At 39.4% G+C, this 16458-nt stretch overlaps 1 protein-coding gene across 4 annotated transcripts in view; it reads right to left on the reverse strand.

The window, feature by feature from the left end:
• Positions 1 to 3607, reverse strand: part of LOC130916506 (protein arginine N-methyltransferase 8-B) — a 50463-nt gene extending 46856 nt beyond the window's left edge. Inside the window, exons 1-3 of one of the 4 annotated variants that reach the window (XM_057837285.1) lie at positions 3390 to 3491; positions 2896 to 3205; positions 9 to 236 (exon numbers count right to left, since the gene is read on the reverse strand). In XM_057837285.1, coding sequence (XP_057693268.1) covers positions 9 to 236; positions 2896 to 2964 — 297 coding nt within the window. In that variant the 5' untranslated portion in view covers positions 2965 to 3205; positions 3390 to 3491. Of the gene's footprint in view, positions 1 to 8; positions 707 to 2895 lie in introns of those variants that run through there. The other 3 variants (XM_057837283.1, XM_057837284.1, XM_057837282.1) reach the window with 3 other exon arrangements.
• Positions 3608 to 16458: the final 12851 nt, after the last annotated feature.

Here is a 16458-nt window from a genome sequence, read left to right on the forward strand (position 1 = left end):
TAACACACCTCATGTATACCAAAGTGGGCGTAAGAGTCAAAGTAATAGTCTTTTGAGGTCATCTCGTCAGGATTACACAGCTTTCCCATCTTGCCTCGTCCAGGGCAGCTGGCAAGGGTGGCAGCATGTGGTGGGAGGAGGGGTCTTGGGGTGGACTGTATGGAAGGCACAGGCTTTGGCAAAGAGGTTGGCTGAGCCAGCTGTGAGCCGATGATGCGAACTGGCTGTTGCTGTGGCTGACACAGAGACGGTAGATTCAAATTACTCCAAAAAGTGATGATACTGTACTGCCATTGACAGCAATAGATGTCCAATCCATTTAAGGCGAGGGCCTCGTGATCATTCACTGCCAGCATTCAAAGTTCAAATGGATTGGACATCTTTTCAAAACTCAAATCCCAGGTTGCTGTTCTATGTGGCTGTTTATTTTGCACTATCAGCCCACTAATTCTCGAGCACACGCCGATCTTCAACTTGAATTCAGCCCATCTGTCAGCACAAGGCAATACATTTTTGTTCCGCACATGCCCTGATTGTCTTTTTTAGGGCTTGATGGGAAGGCTGAATCAGGCTGTGCATAAGTAAGTGAAAACAGAGAGCCAATTATTAAGAGACAAATACATTTAACAGGTGCACCAAGTCATTCTTCCCTAAAGCAGTCAATTTTTATCAGTTAAAGAAAAAAAAAGATCAGCACATTCAGGGACACAACCCTAAATAAAATGTTCAGTCATGTCAAGCTTGTCGACATGATGAATGCTGCACACTCAAAAATGTTGTAGCTGCTTATTACACCTGTGACAATTTATGCCATGACATTACAAATGTGAGTGCTGGCCTCTCAGCCGTTGCGGGTATCTGTTTCTCTTATCTTGCACTGTGTGGCAGGATTGGACCCCTCTTGAAATGTCAAAACTAATCATTGAACATGTAAGTTATAGCTGGGTGCAGGAATGTATCAGAAAGAGACATCTGCTTGGTGAGGGTCATAAAGTTTGATAGGAACAGCGCACATTTATCCACATTTATATATGTGTATATCTTTCATTTGATGGACTGTTATTGTCCGCAGACTCATTGTTATAGCGGCTAATACATTATGCAATAATGCCAAAGAGTCAAGTTGATGTGGCTTGTTCCACTGAACTTTCAAAGCATCCGTGAGCCAGACACTTAGCTCAGTGATGACAGTGTATAGAAGTCAGGAATTAACACTTAAGTACCGTATTGGCCCGAATATAAGATAGACACTAGATGGCTAGATGACGCCAGATATCATTGAAGCGATGTTCTGTCATGACAGATCTCAGCTACTCTCAAGTTTAACCAGTTTGCATTATTTTATTGCAATATTTTTTCTCTATTCAGATTTGTTTCAAGACTACAGTTACAGTTAGACTTCACTTTGATGGTTAATGCAATTATTGCAATTTTGTTGTTTTATCACAATAGATTGGTTTATTTACATTTCAAAAACCAGAAGCCATTCATTTACCAATGTGATTGCACTTTAGTTTACATATTTGTTTAAATGTTCAGATATTAAGATTTGAATGAGGCAAAATATATGCTTTTTCTCTCAAATATATTGTTATAATCATTTGTTTCAGATGTACTGTAATTATTTTCTGTATAAAAATTAATTTGGTGTTCAAAGTCTTTTTCAAACTTGAGTCTTGAAAAAGAGGGGGTCTTCTTATAATTAGGGCCGTCTTATATTCGGGCCGATATGGTATTTGTTTCCAAGTTTTTCTGTAATGCAAATAGAATGCTAAAACAGATTTCTAATTATCCCGAGATCTATCTGCAACTTGCAATGGTACCTCGGACAGCGCCAAATAAACTCCATTTACTAGAGGTGGATCATTCAGCATTACCATTCATCGATAACAATGTAAGAGTAACTTCTAATATATCACCACTATGTCATCTGGCTAAAATACAATTCTATCCGTATAGGCAAATGTCACAGACAGATTTTTTTCCTGTGGCTCAATTTCCAATGCATTGCTTTAATGCAGATGAAACCAATGTTGTGGTAGGACAGCATTATTTATCTTTTCAGAGGGCTTAAATGTATATATTTTAATAGCCAGCGGTTGAAAGTGTAGGAAACTAGCAGCAATTGTAGATACTGTTCATTTCACATGGTTGCAGCATTCTTTGTTCTCATAGCTGTGTGTTTATCTACAGTACTGCTTGCGTACAAGGACTTTTTCTTCCATTGTTTTGTCTAGGTAGGGGCCGGGACTAGGCTGCCTGTTTTTTTCCACTGTTTGTGTAGACGGCAAATATAAACTGTTCAAGTAGAAGGTTGGCAGACTTTTTTCTGGGGAGCACCTCGTGGCGCTTTGAGGAGATGTCTCCTGGTCGACCAGCTTTAAATTTCTCCTGGTCGACCAGCTTTAAATTACTCTCTCCTTAATAAATGTACTTATCTTAGATGAATATTTGTTTCCTTTTTATCCTGAATCGTGTGTCGTCACCTCCTGTTCGTTAAGAGAATAAAAGAAACTGTAAAAAGAAAAAATTGACCTTTTTCCCCTTCACTGTCAATATGCTTAATTTTTGGAAGCTGTATCATTGCTCATAATGACACCCCTATGGACTCCTACAAGCAAAAACGAGACAAGCAAGATGTAGACCAGAAGAAAACGTAGCTACTATGCAGGTGGGGCAGCACTTGCAATTGGACTTTATGGGAAAATACTCATATATCACAAACTGCACAGCATGCCACTTTATACAGTTATAAAAAACCTTGTTATGACAGCCCCTTCCATCCAACTTTCCCACCGGAAGCAGGATCTCAAGACAATTGTGGGCGTCAGACTCCTCACAACTAAGCGCAGCCGAGTGGTTTTACACCACCCAAAAAGCAACTTGCTGACTTACCTCAACGCTCTCGGAATCCGCCATTTTTCTCCTTAGGAGCATGCAACGGGTTGAATGCTTAATTCCCATAAGAAAAAGGTGTTTTGACGTTTGGCAGGTGAGAAAACGGCGTGCCCTGCACCTCCCGCGTTCCGGACGCCTCCGTGATTTGTCATTGAATAGTCGTCATTTTCATTCCCCAATGCAACGTTCTCTTGACATGTGGAGGAATTGCAAAAAACTACACGAGCTACCAAAGGCGAGCAATGTGTTGGTGCCGCAAAGTTGTCCAGATCCCATGGCGCAAAACTTTGCCATCCGGCTCTCTTCTCTGTAAAGGCAAAACGAGAGGAAACATGAGATGAGATGAAAATACGTCGAGTGATGATTGAAGTGCACGGAAGGCATGCGGGAGGCACTAAGAGCAGCAGCAGCACATAATAGTGAATACCAACCCACTTTGATTGATTCCACTACCGCAACGTTGCTTCTAAATATAGGAACAGTGCAGTTACCTCACACAGCGCACGAACCCGCGCTTGCCGACGACGACATGCACGGAAATCTGATGAGTTTGATACGTGTGCGGGTCCTCGCTGCATCACAGTAGAAGCAACATCTCTACACTGTGTTATCGCTCAAATTCACTGTAAGTTGGTACGCCGAGTGTTGCCCCTCTCTCTTTAACTGTTAATTATTAACAGTCACCATCATATTAACTTAAAATGAATCGAATAACGATTTATGTTGGCAAGCTTAAACCATGATTCACCGTCAGCCAGTAAGCTTTTACGCACCCTGTGTGTCTTTTATCAGTTGACATAAGCGTTGGGGGCGGCAAGGCAAATGCCCCCCCCGCCTCACTTACACACAGCTGCAAAATCATTTTGATATTACCCTGGCATACAGGGCGTCACGAGACCTACAGTGGGGCAAATAAGTATTTAGTCAACCACCAATTGTGCAAGTTCTCCTACTTGAAAAGATAGAGATGCCTGTAATTGTCAACATGGGTAAACCTCAACCATGACAGACAGAATGTGTGGGGAAAAAAAAGAAAATCACATTGTTTAATTTTTAAAGAATTTATTTCCAAATTAGAGTGGAAAATAAGTATTTGCTCACGTACAAACAAGCAAGATTTGTGGCTGTCAAAGAGGTCTAACTTCTAACGAGGTCTAATGAGGCTCCACTCGTTACCTGTATTAATGGCACCTGTTTTAACTCATTATCGGTATAAAAGACACCTGTCCACAACCTCAGTCAGTCACACTCCAAACTCCACAATGGCCAAGGACACCAGAGACAAAATTGTAGACCTGCACCAGGCTGGGAAGACTGAATCTGCAATAGGTAAAACGCTTGCTGTAAAGAATCAACTGTGGAAGCAATTATTAGAAAATGGAAGACATACAAGAACACTGATAATCTCCCTCGATCTGGGGCTCCATGCAAGATCTCACCCCGTGGCGTCAAAATGATAACAAGAACGGTGAGCAAAAATCCCAGAATCACGCGGGGGGACCTAGTGAATGACCTACAGAGAGCTGGGACCACAGTAACAAAGGCTACTATCAGTAACACAATGCGCTGCCAGGGACTCAAATCCTGCACTGCCAGACGTGTCCCCCTGCTGAAGAAAGTACACGTCCAGGCCCGTCTGCGGTTCGCTAGAGAGCATTTGAATGATCATGAAGACGACTGGGAGAATGTGTTATGGTCAGATGAAACCAAAATATAACTTTTTGGTAGAAACACTCATATTCTCATGTTTGGAGGAGAAAGAATACTGAATTGCATCCGAAGAACACCATACCCACTGTGAAGCATGGGGGGTGGAAACATCATGCTTTGGGGCTGTTTTTCTGCAAAGGGACCTGGACGACTGATCTGTGTAAAGGAAAGAATGAATGGGGCCATGTATCGAGAGATTTTGGGTGAAAATCTCCTTCCATCAGCAAGGGCATTGAAGATGAGACGTGGCTGGGTCTTTCAGCATGACAATGATCCCAAACACACAGCCAGGGCAACAAAGGAGTGGCTACATAAGAAGCATTTCAAGGTCCTGGAGTGGCCTAGCCAGTCTCCAGATCTAAACCCCATAGAAAATCTGTGGAGGGAGTTGAAAGTCCGTGTTGCCCGACGACAGCCCCAAAACATCACTGCTCTAGAGGACATCTGCATGGAGGACTTGGCCAAAATACCAGCAAACGTGTGTGAAAAGTTCGTGAAGAGTTACATAAAACATTTGGCCTCCGTTATTGCCAACAAAGGGTAAATAACAAAGTATTGGAATGAACTTTTGATATTGACCAAATACTTATTTACCACCATGATTTGCAAATAAATTCTTTAAAAATCAAACAATGTGATTTTCTGTTTTTTTTCCACATTCTGTCTCTCATGGTTGAGGTCAGGGCCGGAGTGGGACTCATTTTCGGCCCTGGAATTTCATGCCTCAGACCGGCCCACTCATTTAAAATTATGTCATTATGCATACACGTGTTAAGTTCAGTGTTCTCTAAAGCCGTGTACTGTAATTCTGTGTATTCCAATTCAGTGCAGGTCATGGTTGTTTAACAAGGTGGCTTTATTTTAACAAGTGCAACACAACATATTTTGAACAAATTTAAAAATGGATTTTTTAAAAAACTATATTAAATGATACATTTGAAAAATAAATTAGGCCTGTCAAATGATTAAAATTTTTGATCGAGTTAATTACAGCTTAAAAATTAATTGTAATTAATCGCAATTCAAACCATCTATAAAATATGCCATATTTTTCTGTAAATTATTGTTGGAATGGAAAGATGAGACACAAGATGGATATATACATTCAACATAAGGTACATAAGGACTGTATTTGTTTATTATAACAATAAATCAACAAGATGGCATTAACATTATTAACATTCTGTTAAAGCGATCCATGGATAGAAAGACTTGTAGTTCTTAAAAGATAAATGTTAGTACAAGTTATAGAAATTTTATATTAAAACCCCTCTTAATGTTTTCGTTTTAATAAAATTTGTAAAATTTTCAATCAAAAAATAAACTAGTAGCCCGCCATTGTTGATGTCAATAATTACTTACACAATGCTCATGGGTGCTGAAGCCTATAAAATCAGTCGCACCCAAACGCCAGCGGAGGGCGGCAAAACTCCATAAAGCACAATTAACAAGTGGGCATGTCATTGTACTGTCATTTAAATCTGTCTGAGCAGGGCATGTGCGTTAATTGCGTCAAATATTTTAACGTGATTCATTAAAAAAATTAATTACCGCCCGTTAACGCGATAATTTTGGCAGCCCCAAAATAAATGAATAAATAAGACCTTTTCTGCAACATCAAATATTAACAAAATGAGTGCTTACAGATAAAACAAACATAGCAACATAACAATATGAAAAATAAAGAATACGTATTGCACATTGTAACAAGTTCTAATGATACTATTATCCATTTTCCATTTCCACTTTAAAAACGCCACGTAATTGATTATATTAATTCTAATGTTCACTCGCTGAACGACATGGCAATCCTACCTTCCAGCTCTGCACCTGTGGTGTGTTCATTATGGCTAATGCTTGCTGCTACATATCCCTTGTGAGGTGCTACAAGAAGCCAAAGTTTCCACAATTACATATTGTCGTATCACACGGTGCAAGTTGCATTTTATTCGCCATCTGGCCTTACCACTTTCGTTGTAATCCTCTGTAGTTTGAGGCAGCAAGGCCGTTGCATGAAAAAAATTAGCTATTTTCGCGCATTTTGCCGATTCTTTCACGAGTGCTTTTCTCTTTTTAATTCTTATTTTTCAGCGCCACCCTTGCTCTTTTTATCCATCCGAGCACCGAGATAGCAGCTAATTTGGCTCAATACAGACTACAATTAGGGGGCGGAGCTGCATGCTGTATTTTTCGTCTGCACACGTGAGGATGAGTCTGGAAAAAAAAATAATACTGTTTTTTTTTTTTTTTAAGACGGCCCACAGGGACAGCGGTAACAGAATGTAAGTTATACTCAGTGACACTGTCATAAATAAATACCAAACAAAAAATGATAACAGTGTAATTTTTTTTTTTAATAAAACGCGGACCGGCCCATCTGGCCGGCCGGCCCTTCTGGAATCGTCCAGAAGCTCCCGATTAGTCACTCCGGGCCTGGTTGAGGTTTACCCATGTTGACAATTACAGGCCTCTCTAATATTTTCAAGTGCGAGAACTTGCACAGTTAGTGGTTGACTCAATACTGTAACTCAATACTGGGGCACAGCCGGGCACTGGCGAGCGTGCAAAAAATTTTTTAGCACTGATCTGTCATAAAAAGTCAGAAATGGCGTTTTGAACTATATATAATCAAACCAAAAAACAGGTTTCTGTTAAAAAGTACCAGTTTATTTTTTTAAGTCATCACTATTCAAAACAAAATTGGGACATCCCTAGTAATTTCAACTTTGCTCATGCCCATCAACTTCCATCTTTCCTTCACTTATTACAACATTATGCTGCTCTACAGTCCCTGACAAAAGTCTTGTCACTTATCCATTTTGTAGAAACAATTGCTAATAACCCGACTTTCAATAATTAGATTGGTTTAAGAAATGGCTCATATAAAAGCTAAGACCCTCCCAAATGATGATGAATGTACAAAAATATATTTGTTTCACTGAAGAAAGATTTATTATTCAATGAAGACATAAAGGTCAAATTTTGGCAAGACAAAAGTTTTCTCGCCTACAGAAAGTAGTGTGAAAATTGAACAAAAAAATGTACTTCAAATACAAAAGTATGTTACATAACATAAGCGAATTAAGTAGTGGTGCTGTGAGATCCAAATTTAATATTTTTTATGACTTCCATGGGCTTGAAGGACTGCATCCATGCGGTTCGGCAAGGATTCATACAATTTATTGATGAAGTCATCAGGAACATCAAAGAAAGCAGTCTTGCATGCCTTGCATACCCAGAGTTCATCAACATTCTTGGGTTTCGTTTTCCATGCTTCCTCTTTCATCCTCTTCATGTCTGGTGAGTGGGCTAGCCAGTCCTGGAGGGTCTTGATTTTCTTTGCCTTGAGAAACTTTGAGGTAGAGATTGAAGTATACAGTGGAGCACCATCCTGCTGCAGAATTTGTCCTTTTTTATGGTTAGGAATGTAAGAGGCAGCTAAGATTTGTTGATATTTCAGACTATTAATGTTGCCTTCCACCCTCCAGATCTCTCGCACACCCCCATACTGGATGCAACTCCAGACCCTGATTTTGCCACCACCAAACTTCACTGTTTTCTGAGTGAATCTCGGATCCATGCGGGCTCCAGTAGGTCTCCTGCAATACTTGCGGCGACTGCCGGCCCAGGCCATTTGGGGGCCCTAAGCAAAATAATGCCAAGGGGCCCATATTTTTGCCCCACCATTTGGTCACAGTGTACTGTGAAACCCATACATGCAATCCAACCCATACGTTCATATTTTGTATGTTAATCAGATTTTGTTGCACTGCATACTTCAAACTCCTCACCCCAAATGATTGTCAGTACTTACAGTAGATAGCGCCAAACCTTTTTCTAAAAGAGGAAAAGAAAGAAGTTAAAGAAGAACTTTTATTTTTTTAAGCTTGAAATTAAGTATCAAAACTCACAAATGTCAAATCAAGCAAACTGTAGTAAACAAAATCAAATTTCATTAAACAATTGCCAGATTGGGGTCCCCCTAGTGGTCAGGGGCCCTAAGCAGCTGCATAGTCTGCGTATAGGCTGGGCCGGCCTTGGACTGTGGTGTAATTCAATGGAAGATTCATCTGAAAAATCCACCTTTTGCCACAAAATATTATTATTATTATTAGCAATTGTTTCTACAAAATGGAAAAGCGACAAGACTTTTGTCAGGGACTGTACTGCACATAAATGTAGATAGATTACTGTAAAGCCCCTTTCACAAACATATCCCGGTAAATTCCTGTGTAAGGTGACACAGGGTTTACGCGGGTTGGACACTTTCACAGTCGTATCCGTGATTCCCACTGGCATTCTGTGTGCGGGGAGGGCTGCTCGAGCAATTTTATAACCCAGACATTACGTCATTTTTGGTTGGCATCGGCTGTCACAATGTTGGTCAAACCGTGTTTTTTTACAGAACCATTTGTGGGAGCGTTCCCGACATCGTAACTGCAGTCAAATCAAGTTCATCAAGACTATTTAAGTCCAGGCGATCCAAGAGAAGGGTGCCGAGATATTAACTTGCTGGCCACCATTCGATACCTCTGCCACCCTTGTTTTGAAATCTCCTACGTTGTGCTGGTATTTGAGTGTATTTGTCTTGCTGTGTTATTGCCTTTCTGCCTACCACTTAGTTTAGTATTTTTGATCCCCATCGACCTACTATTACAGACCCATTGTGTTATTCCCGCTTTTCCTCGATCACGTGTATTTTTGTTTGTATTTAATAAACCCTTGAACGTGTCCCTCTGTTGTTTTCTGCTTCGAGGTGCAACCTTGTTTCCGCAGTTGTGGACCCAAACATCTGCAAAAAAAATAAACCATACCTTTCCAATGATGGACGGTGGACTCTCTTCCTCGGCTCGGCAATCCAGTAGCAATTTAATCTCGTTATGTTTTCAATTTAGCAATTTCCAGCTTGCTATGTTGATAATTGCTATGTTTGTTTACTGCTTTTCGTCTTACTGCGAAGAAAGAGAAGGTGAGGATCGGCCCGTCACAATATTTAAATAATCAGCCATCGTGCTGTGACCCGGGAATTTAACACTTGCTTTCACATAACCCTGGTCACGGGACTTTCCCGGGCATTCTACTAAGGCGCGACCCTTGAAATGTCGGCGTAATCTCCGTGTCAGTTAACCCAGGAAATTGCATTCACATACAAGATCTGCCCGTTTAAATCCCGGTATTTTTAGGGTGTTTCGGCATGTGTGAAAGGGGCTTATTTTTTGCAATTAGTCCGTTTTTTTCAACTGGTAGGTTATGACCCAATAGTGGTTTATGTTTCCTAGGTGGGTTACCTAGCTTATCTCTCTCATGCTTCATTGCTGATTTATCCTTGCTGTGAGCAAATAATTTTCTAATGTCCAATTTCAAGAGCTTTTTGAGTCCAATAGAAATTAAAAAATATATATACTAGAGATGTCCCGATCCGATATTTGGATCGGATCGGACGCCGATATGGGCAAAAAAATGCACATCGGTATCGGATCGGCCGACACAGAAAAATTCCGATCCAGACTTCCGATCCAGTTTTTTTTTTTTTTTTTTTCCGAAAGTCCGGTCCGGGTTTTCCAGCGCACCGATTTACATAATCCATTCCAGTTTTTGCTTCGGTTTTGCTTCGGGAACAATTTTAACAACTTTAACAGTTGATTCGCAAAATTAAATTAATTGAATGTAGTTTAAAGCTGCTGATACAGAATGGGGACTTGAGTAGTTTATTTACTGTTTTAAAATGTTAACTTGAAATTGAAATAGTCGTTTATTTAAACCTGAGAGGCTTTTTACACAATTTTTGTAACTAATGCACGAAACATTAAAAGCATCTAATAGCTTGGGGGATTTGTGGGATTTTCCACTGACAGTTTACAATATTATTTGCACGTTTTACTGACTGACTATGCCATTTCTGTTTGTTATTTATAATCTTTTGTGTTTGTCACTGAATAAACAGGTCAGTTTCTTGTTACCAACCATCGTGTGTTATTCAAACTCACCTAATTCAGCTGGCTAGTTGTTATCAAGAGTACTAAAACCCTTTTCAACATGAGTCTAACAACTAAGTAAGGAGGCTAAATAACTAAACTTTTATACATGCTCAGATAGGCCGGTATCGGTATCGGCCAGTATCGGTATCGGATCGGAAGTGCAAAACAATATCGTATCGGATCGGAAGTGCAAAAACCTGGATCGGGACATCCCTAATATATACAGTGGGGAGAACAAGTATTTGATACACTGCCAATGGGCTTTCCCATTGACTGCGTATCAAATACTTGTTCTCCCCACTGTACATCTCGTTACAGATTCCAGGGACTGCAGTAACAAATAAAATGATTGTAAAACAGCTGGAAATTATGATGAGCACACATACAAGATTGTTAGAGGTTATATCCCAAAGATAGGCAATTAATTCATACAGATTGATTCTATTCATTTGGGCCATATCAACAAATAGCAATAAATAGCATCAGTATTGAACCAGTTCAAATACCACATGTCATAGTAACACAATATAAGACAATGCTCTTGAGTGAGAACCTCTCACTCAAATCACTTTGAATTGTCATTGTAGTCATAGCCAGTTTGCTAAAAGACAGCAGCTACTCTGCAAGTTCAATTTGTGACCAGAATAATTGACCGCAGTTAACTGCCTGATAGTAAAGAGTGAAGTTGAACCATTTAAATTCACAATTCATGGGAATAGGCGACCAAAGAAACATCAACACAGACGTGAAAACGAACAACAAGGATGGGCAGTTTATTTGGCACTAACCTGTAAAGCAGGTAGGAAGATGTCATTTACACCGTCGACTGTATGATTGGCACACGGACTGTAAAATTATATATGATATTTATTCAGGAATCCCACAATGGGTCCATAGCACACGCATCAAAAAAAGTGAAAAGAATACCGTACATACGGAGACATAGAAATAAAATGACTGGAAAGGAAAAAAAAGAAAAACAAAACAGAACATCAAGAAGGCACTGGCTATGAGTGCACAACAAACAGGTTTTTGCAGGGTCTGTTAAATTCATTAGAATATATATATTTTTTTATTTCCAGCAATAACAACGAAAAACAACAAGAAGAATGGAAAACAAATTAAACAGTAACGATGATTACAACAGAAATAATAACAATACATACATGTGTAGCCCGAAAAGGAGTGGGAAGAAGCCAAGCTTTTTTTGGGTCCCACCCAAATTTCACTCAAAAAATTCCATAGGAATACAGTCATTATTATTATATTATTATTATATATTATTATATATATTATTTTTAGACTCATTTAGCCGAAACATAAAGCTGTACATCAATGTTCTTAAAAGCACCTAAAAGTTGGGTAACTCAGAGCTAACAAATAATTGGCTGAGGCTGCATTCACGTCTTGTTGGAGTAATCGGAAAAAAAATTCTTAATTACATGGTGTATTAAAAAAGCGCCAAACAGTCACTCAACTAGTGATGTGTCATTGGATCATTAAATTAGACTATTCCCTTTATACTGAAATTTATACTGGGGCACGCGCCCCAGGAAAAAATGTCTGGTGATGCCCATGCTGGCATGTACCTACCTAATTAAACCTTGTGACTCCTCAGTCCGGTATCCCTTCATGCATCAATGGATGTATCCATCCATCCAACCACCCATCCATCCATCCTTCCGAACTCAAATTCAAATGGGCCAATTTAAATTGGAAAGTAATAGCGTATCGCACGATTGCTATTTTGAGACCGTGACGTCGCCATCGTAACCCGGAAGTGGGTCAACATGGACACGCCCTCGCATACAATCCATGTCATTACTGCTTGTTTTCTGCCGATAATCTTAAAAAGAACATGCAGAGTAAACTTTGCCGCTATGGAACTTGTAGAAACGACTCTAGACATTACGACATTTGAAGGATGTTTTCTTCGTACGTTTCCCGGAGCAAAAAACTCAGAGGAAAAAATGTGAACAATGCATCAACTTGTGTGGACGTCCAAAAGACCAGTTTAACACCAGCAAGGGGAAGCCATTCACATTTCATAAGCAGCAAACATTTTGTTGGGGGCCATGGTCCTACAGAGGACGAAGAGGGAAGCCATTTGATATTTTTGTTTGTTTTGGTGTTTTGCCGTGTTGCTTCTGTCTGACAATAAATGACCTGAAAAAAATTTAAATGGTTTCTGACTGCCACTGTTGTTACCTTTTCTGTTGTAAAAAACAACTTCCGTAAAGGGGAAGTGTAAATAAATTATAGAATTACGATTTGTTATTAATGAAAAAATGAAAAGTGTTCGCTGGCTGTCACTGAGTAGCATTTGTAATCGCGACACAAAAATAGCAATGTAAATTACCCCCAAGAACGGTCAGAGACGTATGACAACCAGAGGATATAATATATTAGAAAGACAGGGCATATGGTGGTTATTGATAGATTGTTGAAACAGGAGAATGTCATTGTCAGTGCCGTAAGACAATGCACACAAGAAAAAGGTGTCGATAAAAAAGCTACCTCTGGATCAGGTCGGCTCTTCTTTCCGTCTTTTTCAGCCCTCGACACTCAAGCCATCTCTTTAACTGAACATTTGTATGTTCTTCCACATCTTTACGAGTGAATTTGGCACCAGGGACATAATTTTTGGACAGAATTGGTAGATTTAGCTCAGTAAACATCTCGCTCGTACACTATTTCCATGCATTTAGCATTAGGGACAAATGCAAGCTTCATCCGCCTGGCAACAATTGCTAACATCAAGAATATTAACGAGCAAAAGTGACGTGATGCATGTGGTACGCCATTGTGCATATCTGTCCTATTCTTTATATGTAGTATACTATGTAGTTTTAATTTTTAATTTTAATTTGAAAACAAACATGACATTTTATTAAACACTGACAGAGGATCATGCAAACTTCAGTATTCTATTTATCAGCGCTCTGAAAATCCTTTATTTGTCCCCAAAAATTGACAGCGCAATATAATCCTTTTGTATGAATTCTAGTTGTGCTGAATGACCTGAATAAACTGTTCGAGACATACATTCATTATTTATCAATCCCATTAATTAAATAATGCAACAACAAAAAATGAATTAATGAACAAATACAACAATAATTACAAATGTAAAATATAAAGAACAAATGAGTACATTGATGCATTAATGTGCCTTGTAATCAGGTGCACTTAAGAGCTGGAAATTTTTTTTTTTTACAAACATCTGAAGATTCAAATTTCGGATGCCAAAATTTTGACGATATCATGATATTGTAATATTAAAATGGCTTCAATATTGTTGTGACTTTGTGTTGATATTGTCGCGGTTTGTTTCAGTATAAAATAATGATCTGTTGCCACTTATTCAGGCTTATGCTTGCTGAGCAACAGCATTTTACTGACAAATGTAAACACAACACACACATGCTGTAACTTTCGGACTATAAGACCCTACTTCTCCCACTTTGAACCCTGCATTTTATAGTCCGTTGCGGCTTATATTGTCACACCGTGGTGAGGTTTGTCGTGTCATGGTAATTTCCTGCTTTATTTTGTAAGTCTTTTCTTCCTTGTTTCAGAGCACTTGCCCTTTCTCATGTTCTCCCTGATCACCAATTGGTTTCACCTGTTCCCCATTATCTTCTGTGTATATAAATGTAGTCAGTTTCCCATTGTTTTGTGCCAGAGTGTCATCGTCTACCGCCGTGTCACCCAAGCGAATGTTTGTCCACAGCCATAGGAGAAATCCTGATCGTGAATCTTTTGTAAGCATTTTTGAGTTTGTTTTGTACTTTGTGTTTATGATAATATTTTTGCCTTCCACAGTGGAGTGATTTGTTGTGCTATATTGTCTGATCCTGAATCCATCCTAAGCATTTTTTAGTTTTTTTTGCTACTTTGTGTTTTTGATAAATGTTTGTGCCTTTCTCTGTGATTTTGTTTTGTTGAACAACCTGCGTTGTTTGTTTTACCTTGAGAGAGACATTGCTAAATAAATCATTTTTAAACCAAGAAACCTCTGCACATGAGTCCTGCCTTAAGTCCAGCCCTGATATATTTTACAAGCTAATGAACTGCATGTCTTTTCTGTAAATATCCCATTATACAATCTGGATACCTGTGGCTCATAGTCTGCTGTCACTTAGGCTATATATGAAAGAACTTCTTGTAAAATATGTGTATGGCTGATAGTCCAAAAGTTACGATATGTAATTTTTTAAAAATCTGTATATTTTGTGTGTTGAGTATATATTGTCGCGGTGTACGAGTGGTTTGCATGTCCACTCCACAGTTCTGAGAGCAGAGGTTCAATCCCAAACTCAGGCCTTGCAAGTTGTCGTGTTCTCAGAGTGCCTGCGTTGATTTTCGATCCAGGTAAACTGGTTTCCTCCCGCAACCTGAAAACATGATACAGAGTGAGTGTGTGCGATAATGATTGTTTGTGTGATTGACTAGCAACCAAATCGCTGTAGACCCTGCCTACTGCCCATTGTAGCTGAGGTACGCTCCAGCACCCCTCGACTGTATTGATAATAAGCAGCACGGAAAATGAAGGAATGAATGTTTATGTATTTGTTCCAATACATGTAAAATGTAACATTGTCAGTGATATTTTTTTTCAAGCACCATATGAGAGGTATCCAAGGTGTGAGAAGTGTGCTTTTATTATGCAGGCAAAAAGTTGCTTTGTCACAAGCGTGTTTCATAAAGTTGCAATCCATGCATTGCAGCTATTCTGCAGTCCTGGGTTCCTATTTTTCGGAAGTCTTTTTCTTGTAAGGTGGACTGGAGTCTATTTTAAGTAGTGGCCATTCTTCTTTCCCACCCACACTTACTCACCATTTGTTACATTATTCAGGAGTAAGAGTAGGCAGACAATCACCGGGCAGAAAGCTGCAAAGGCATCAGAACATACTCCACTGGCACTCTAGCTGGTGCCTTTACCTTGTGTCGTCATACGTGATGAATAATGCAATCACCATAGGTGAACATAAAGGTACTTTATATACCTTACGTAAGGTATACATAAAGGTATAAGATGCCTTATGTATTTCCATGCCAGGTGACAATTAATCCTTTTGCACTTGACAGAAGTCCTATATTTCAGCATACAGATGGCTTGAGATTTAATCAAATAGATTACTTTTAAGCTCCTTCTCCTGTAATTATTGGAATAATGAGCTGTAGAATTTGTGACAATAACAGCAAAGGGCTCTCTTCCTCACAAGCTTCTCGGCAGAGTCAAAAATGCACTGGGATGACTCCCCTTTACCTCCTTGTTGTATTTTTTTTTTTTTTTTTAAATCTTTGCACTGCCTGCTGTAGCTCAAAATACCTTGCCTCTGATATGCTATGAGTTCTAACAATGTATTGCTTGTGTCAGAATTAGGCCGACAGCGGGGATGTGTGTAAACCGCACCAGTGCAAGTGCACGACAGGGCTTCATTATCATTGGAAGACAATTGCTACTCTGTAAAGCTTAATTAGGCCTATGCTGCCCATTTCCCTTGAACACCAATGCTTGGAGTCGAACCTACTGTATATCCAGTACTTTTGTATAGATAAGGGAGAGAATGTGTTGTAGTTCATTAAATCCTTTGTGCTGTGTACTGTATCAGTGCCATAGTAAAGTAAAGGTTGCCCCTTTGGCATTTGCTGCCTTCTATTCCCAAGAAATCTCATTTAACACATGCCTGAAGCATTCCATTTACCTAGAATTCTTTTCACCCTTGTTGGAAACCGACCTAGCATTTTGTTCATTCTGTACATGTACGTGGTGTACAGCAGAAATGGCGGATTGGTATTTGTTTATCGTGGGCTAAAGCAACATGATAGATGCATCATGCATGAAACAAAAAAATCAGTTGTGTGT

The sequence above is a fragment of the Corythoichthys intestinalis genome, chromosome 5 (assembly GCF_030265065.1).
Source record: "Corythoichthys intestinalis isolate RoL2023-P3 chromosome 5, ASM3026506v1, whole genome shotgun sequence".
Taxonomy (NCBI): Eukaryota; Metazoa; Chordata; class Actinopteri; order Syngnathiformes; family Syngnathidae; genus Corythoichthys; species Corythoichthys intestinalis.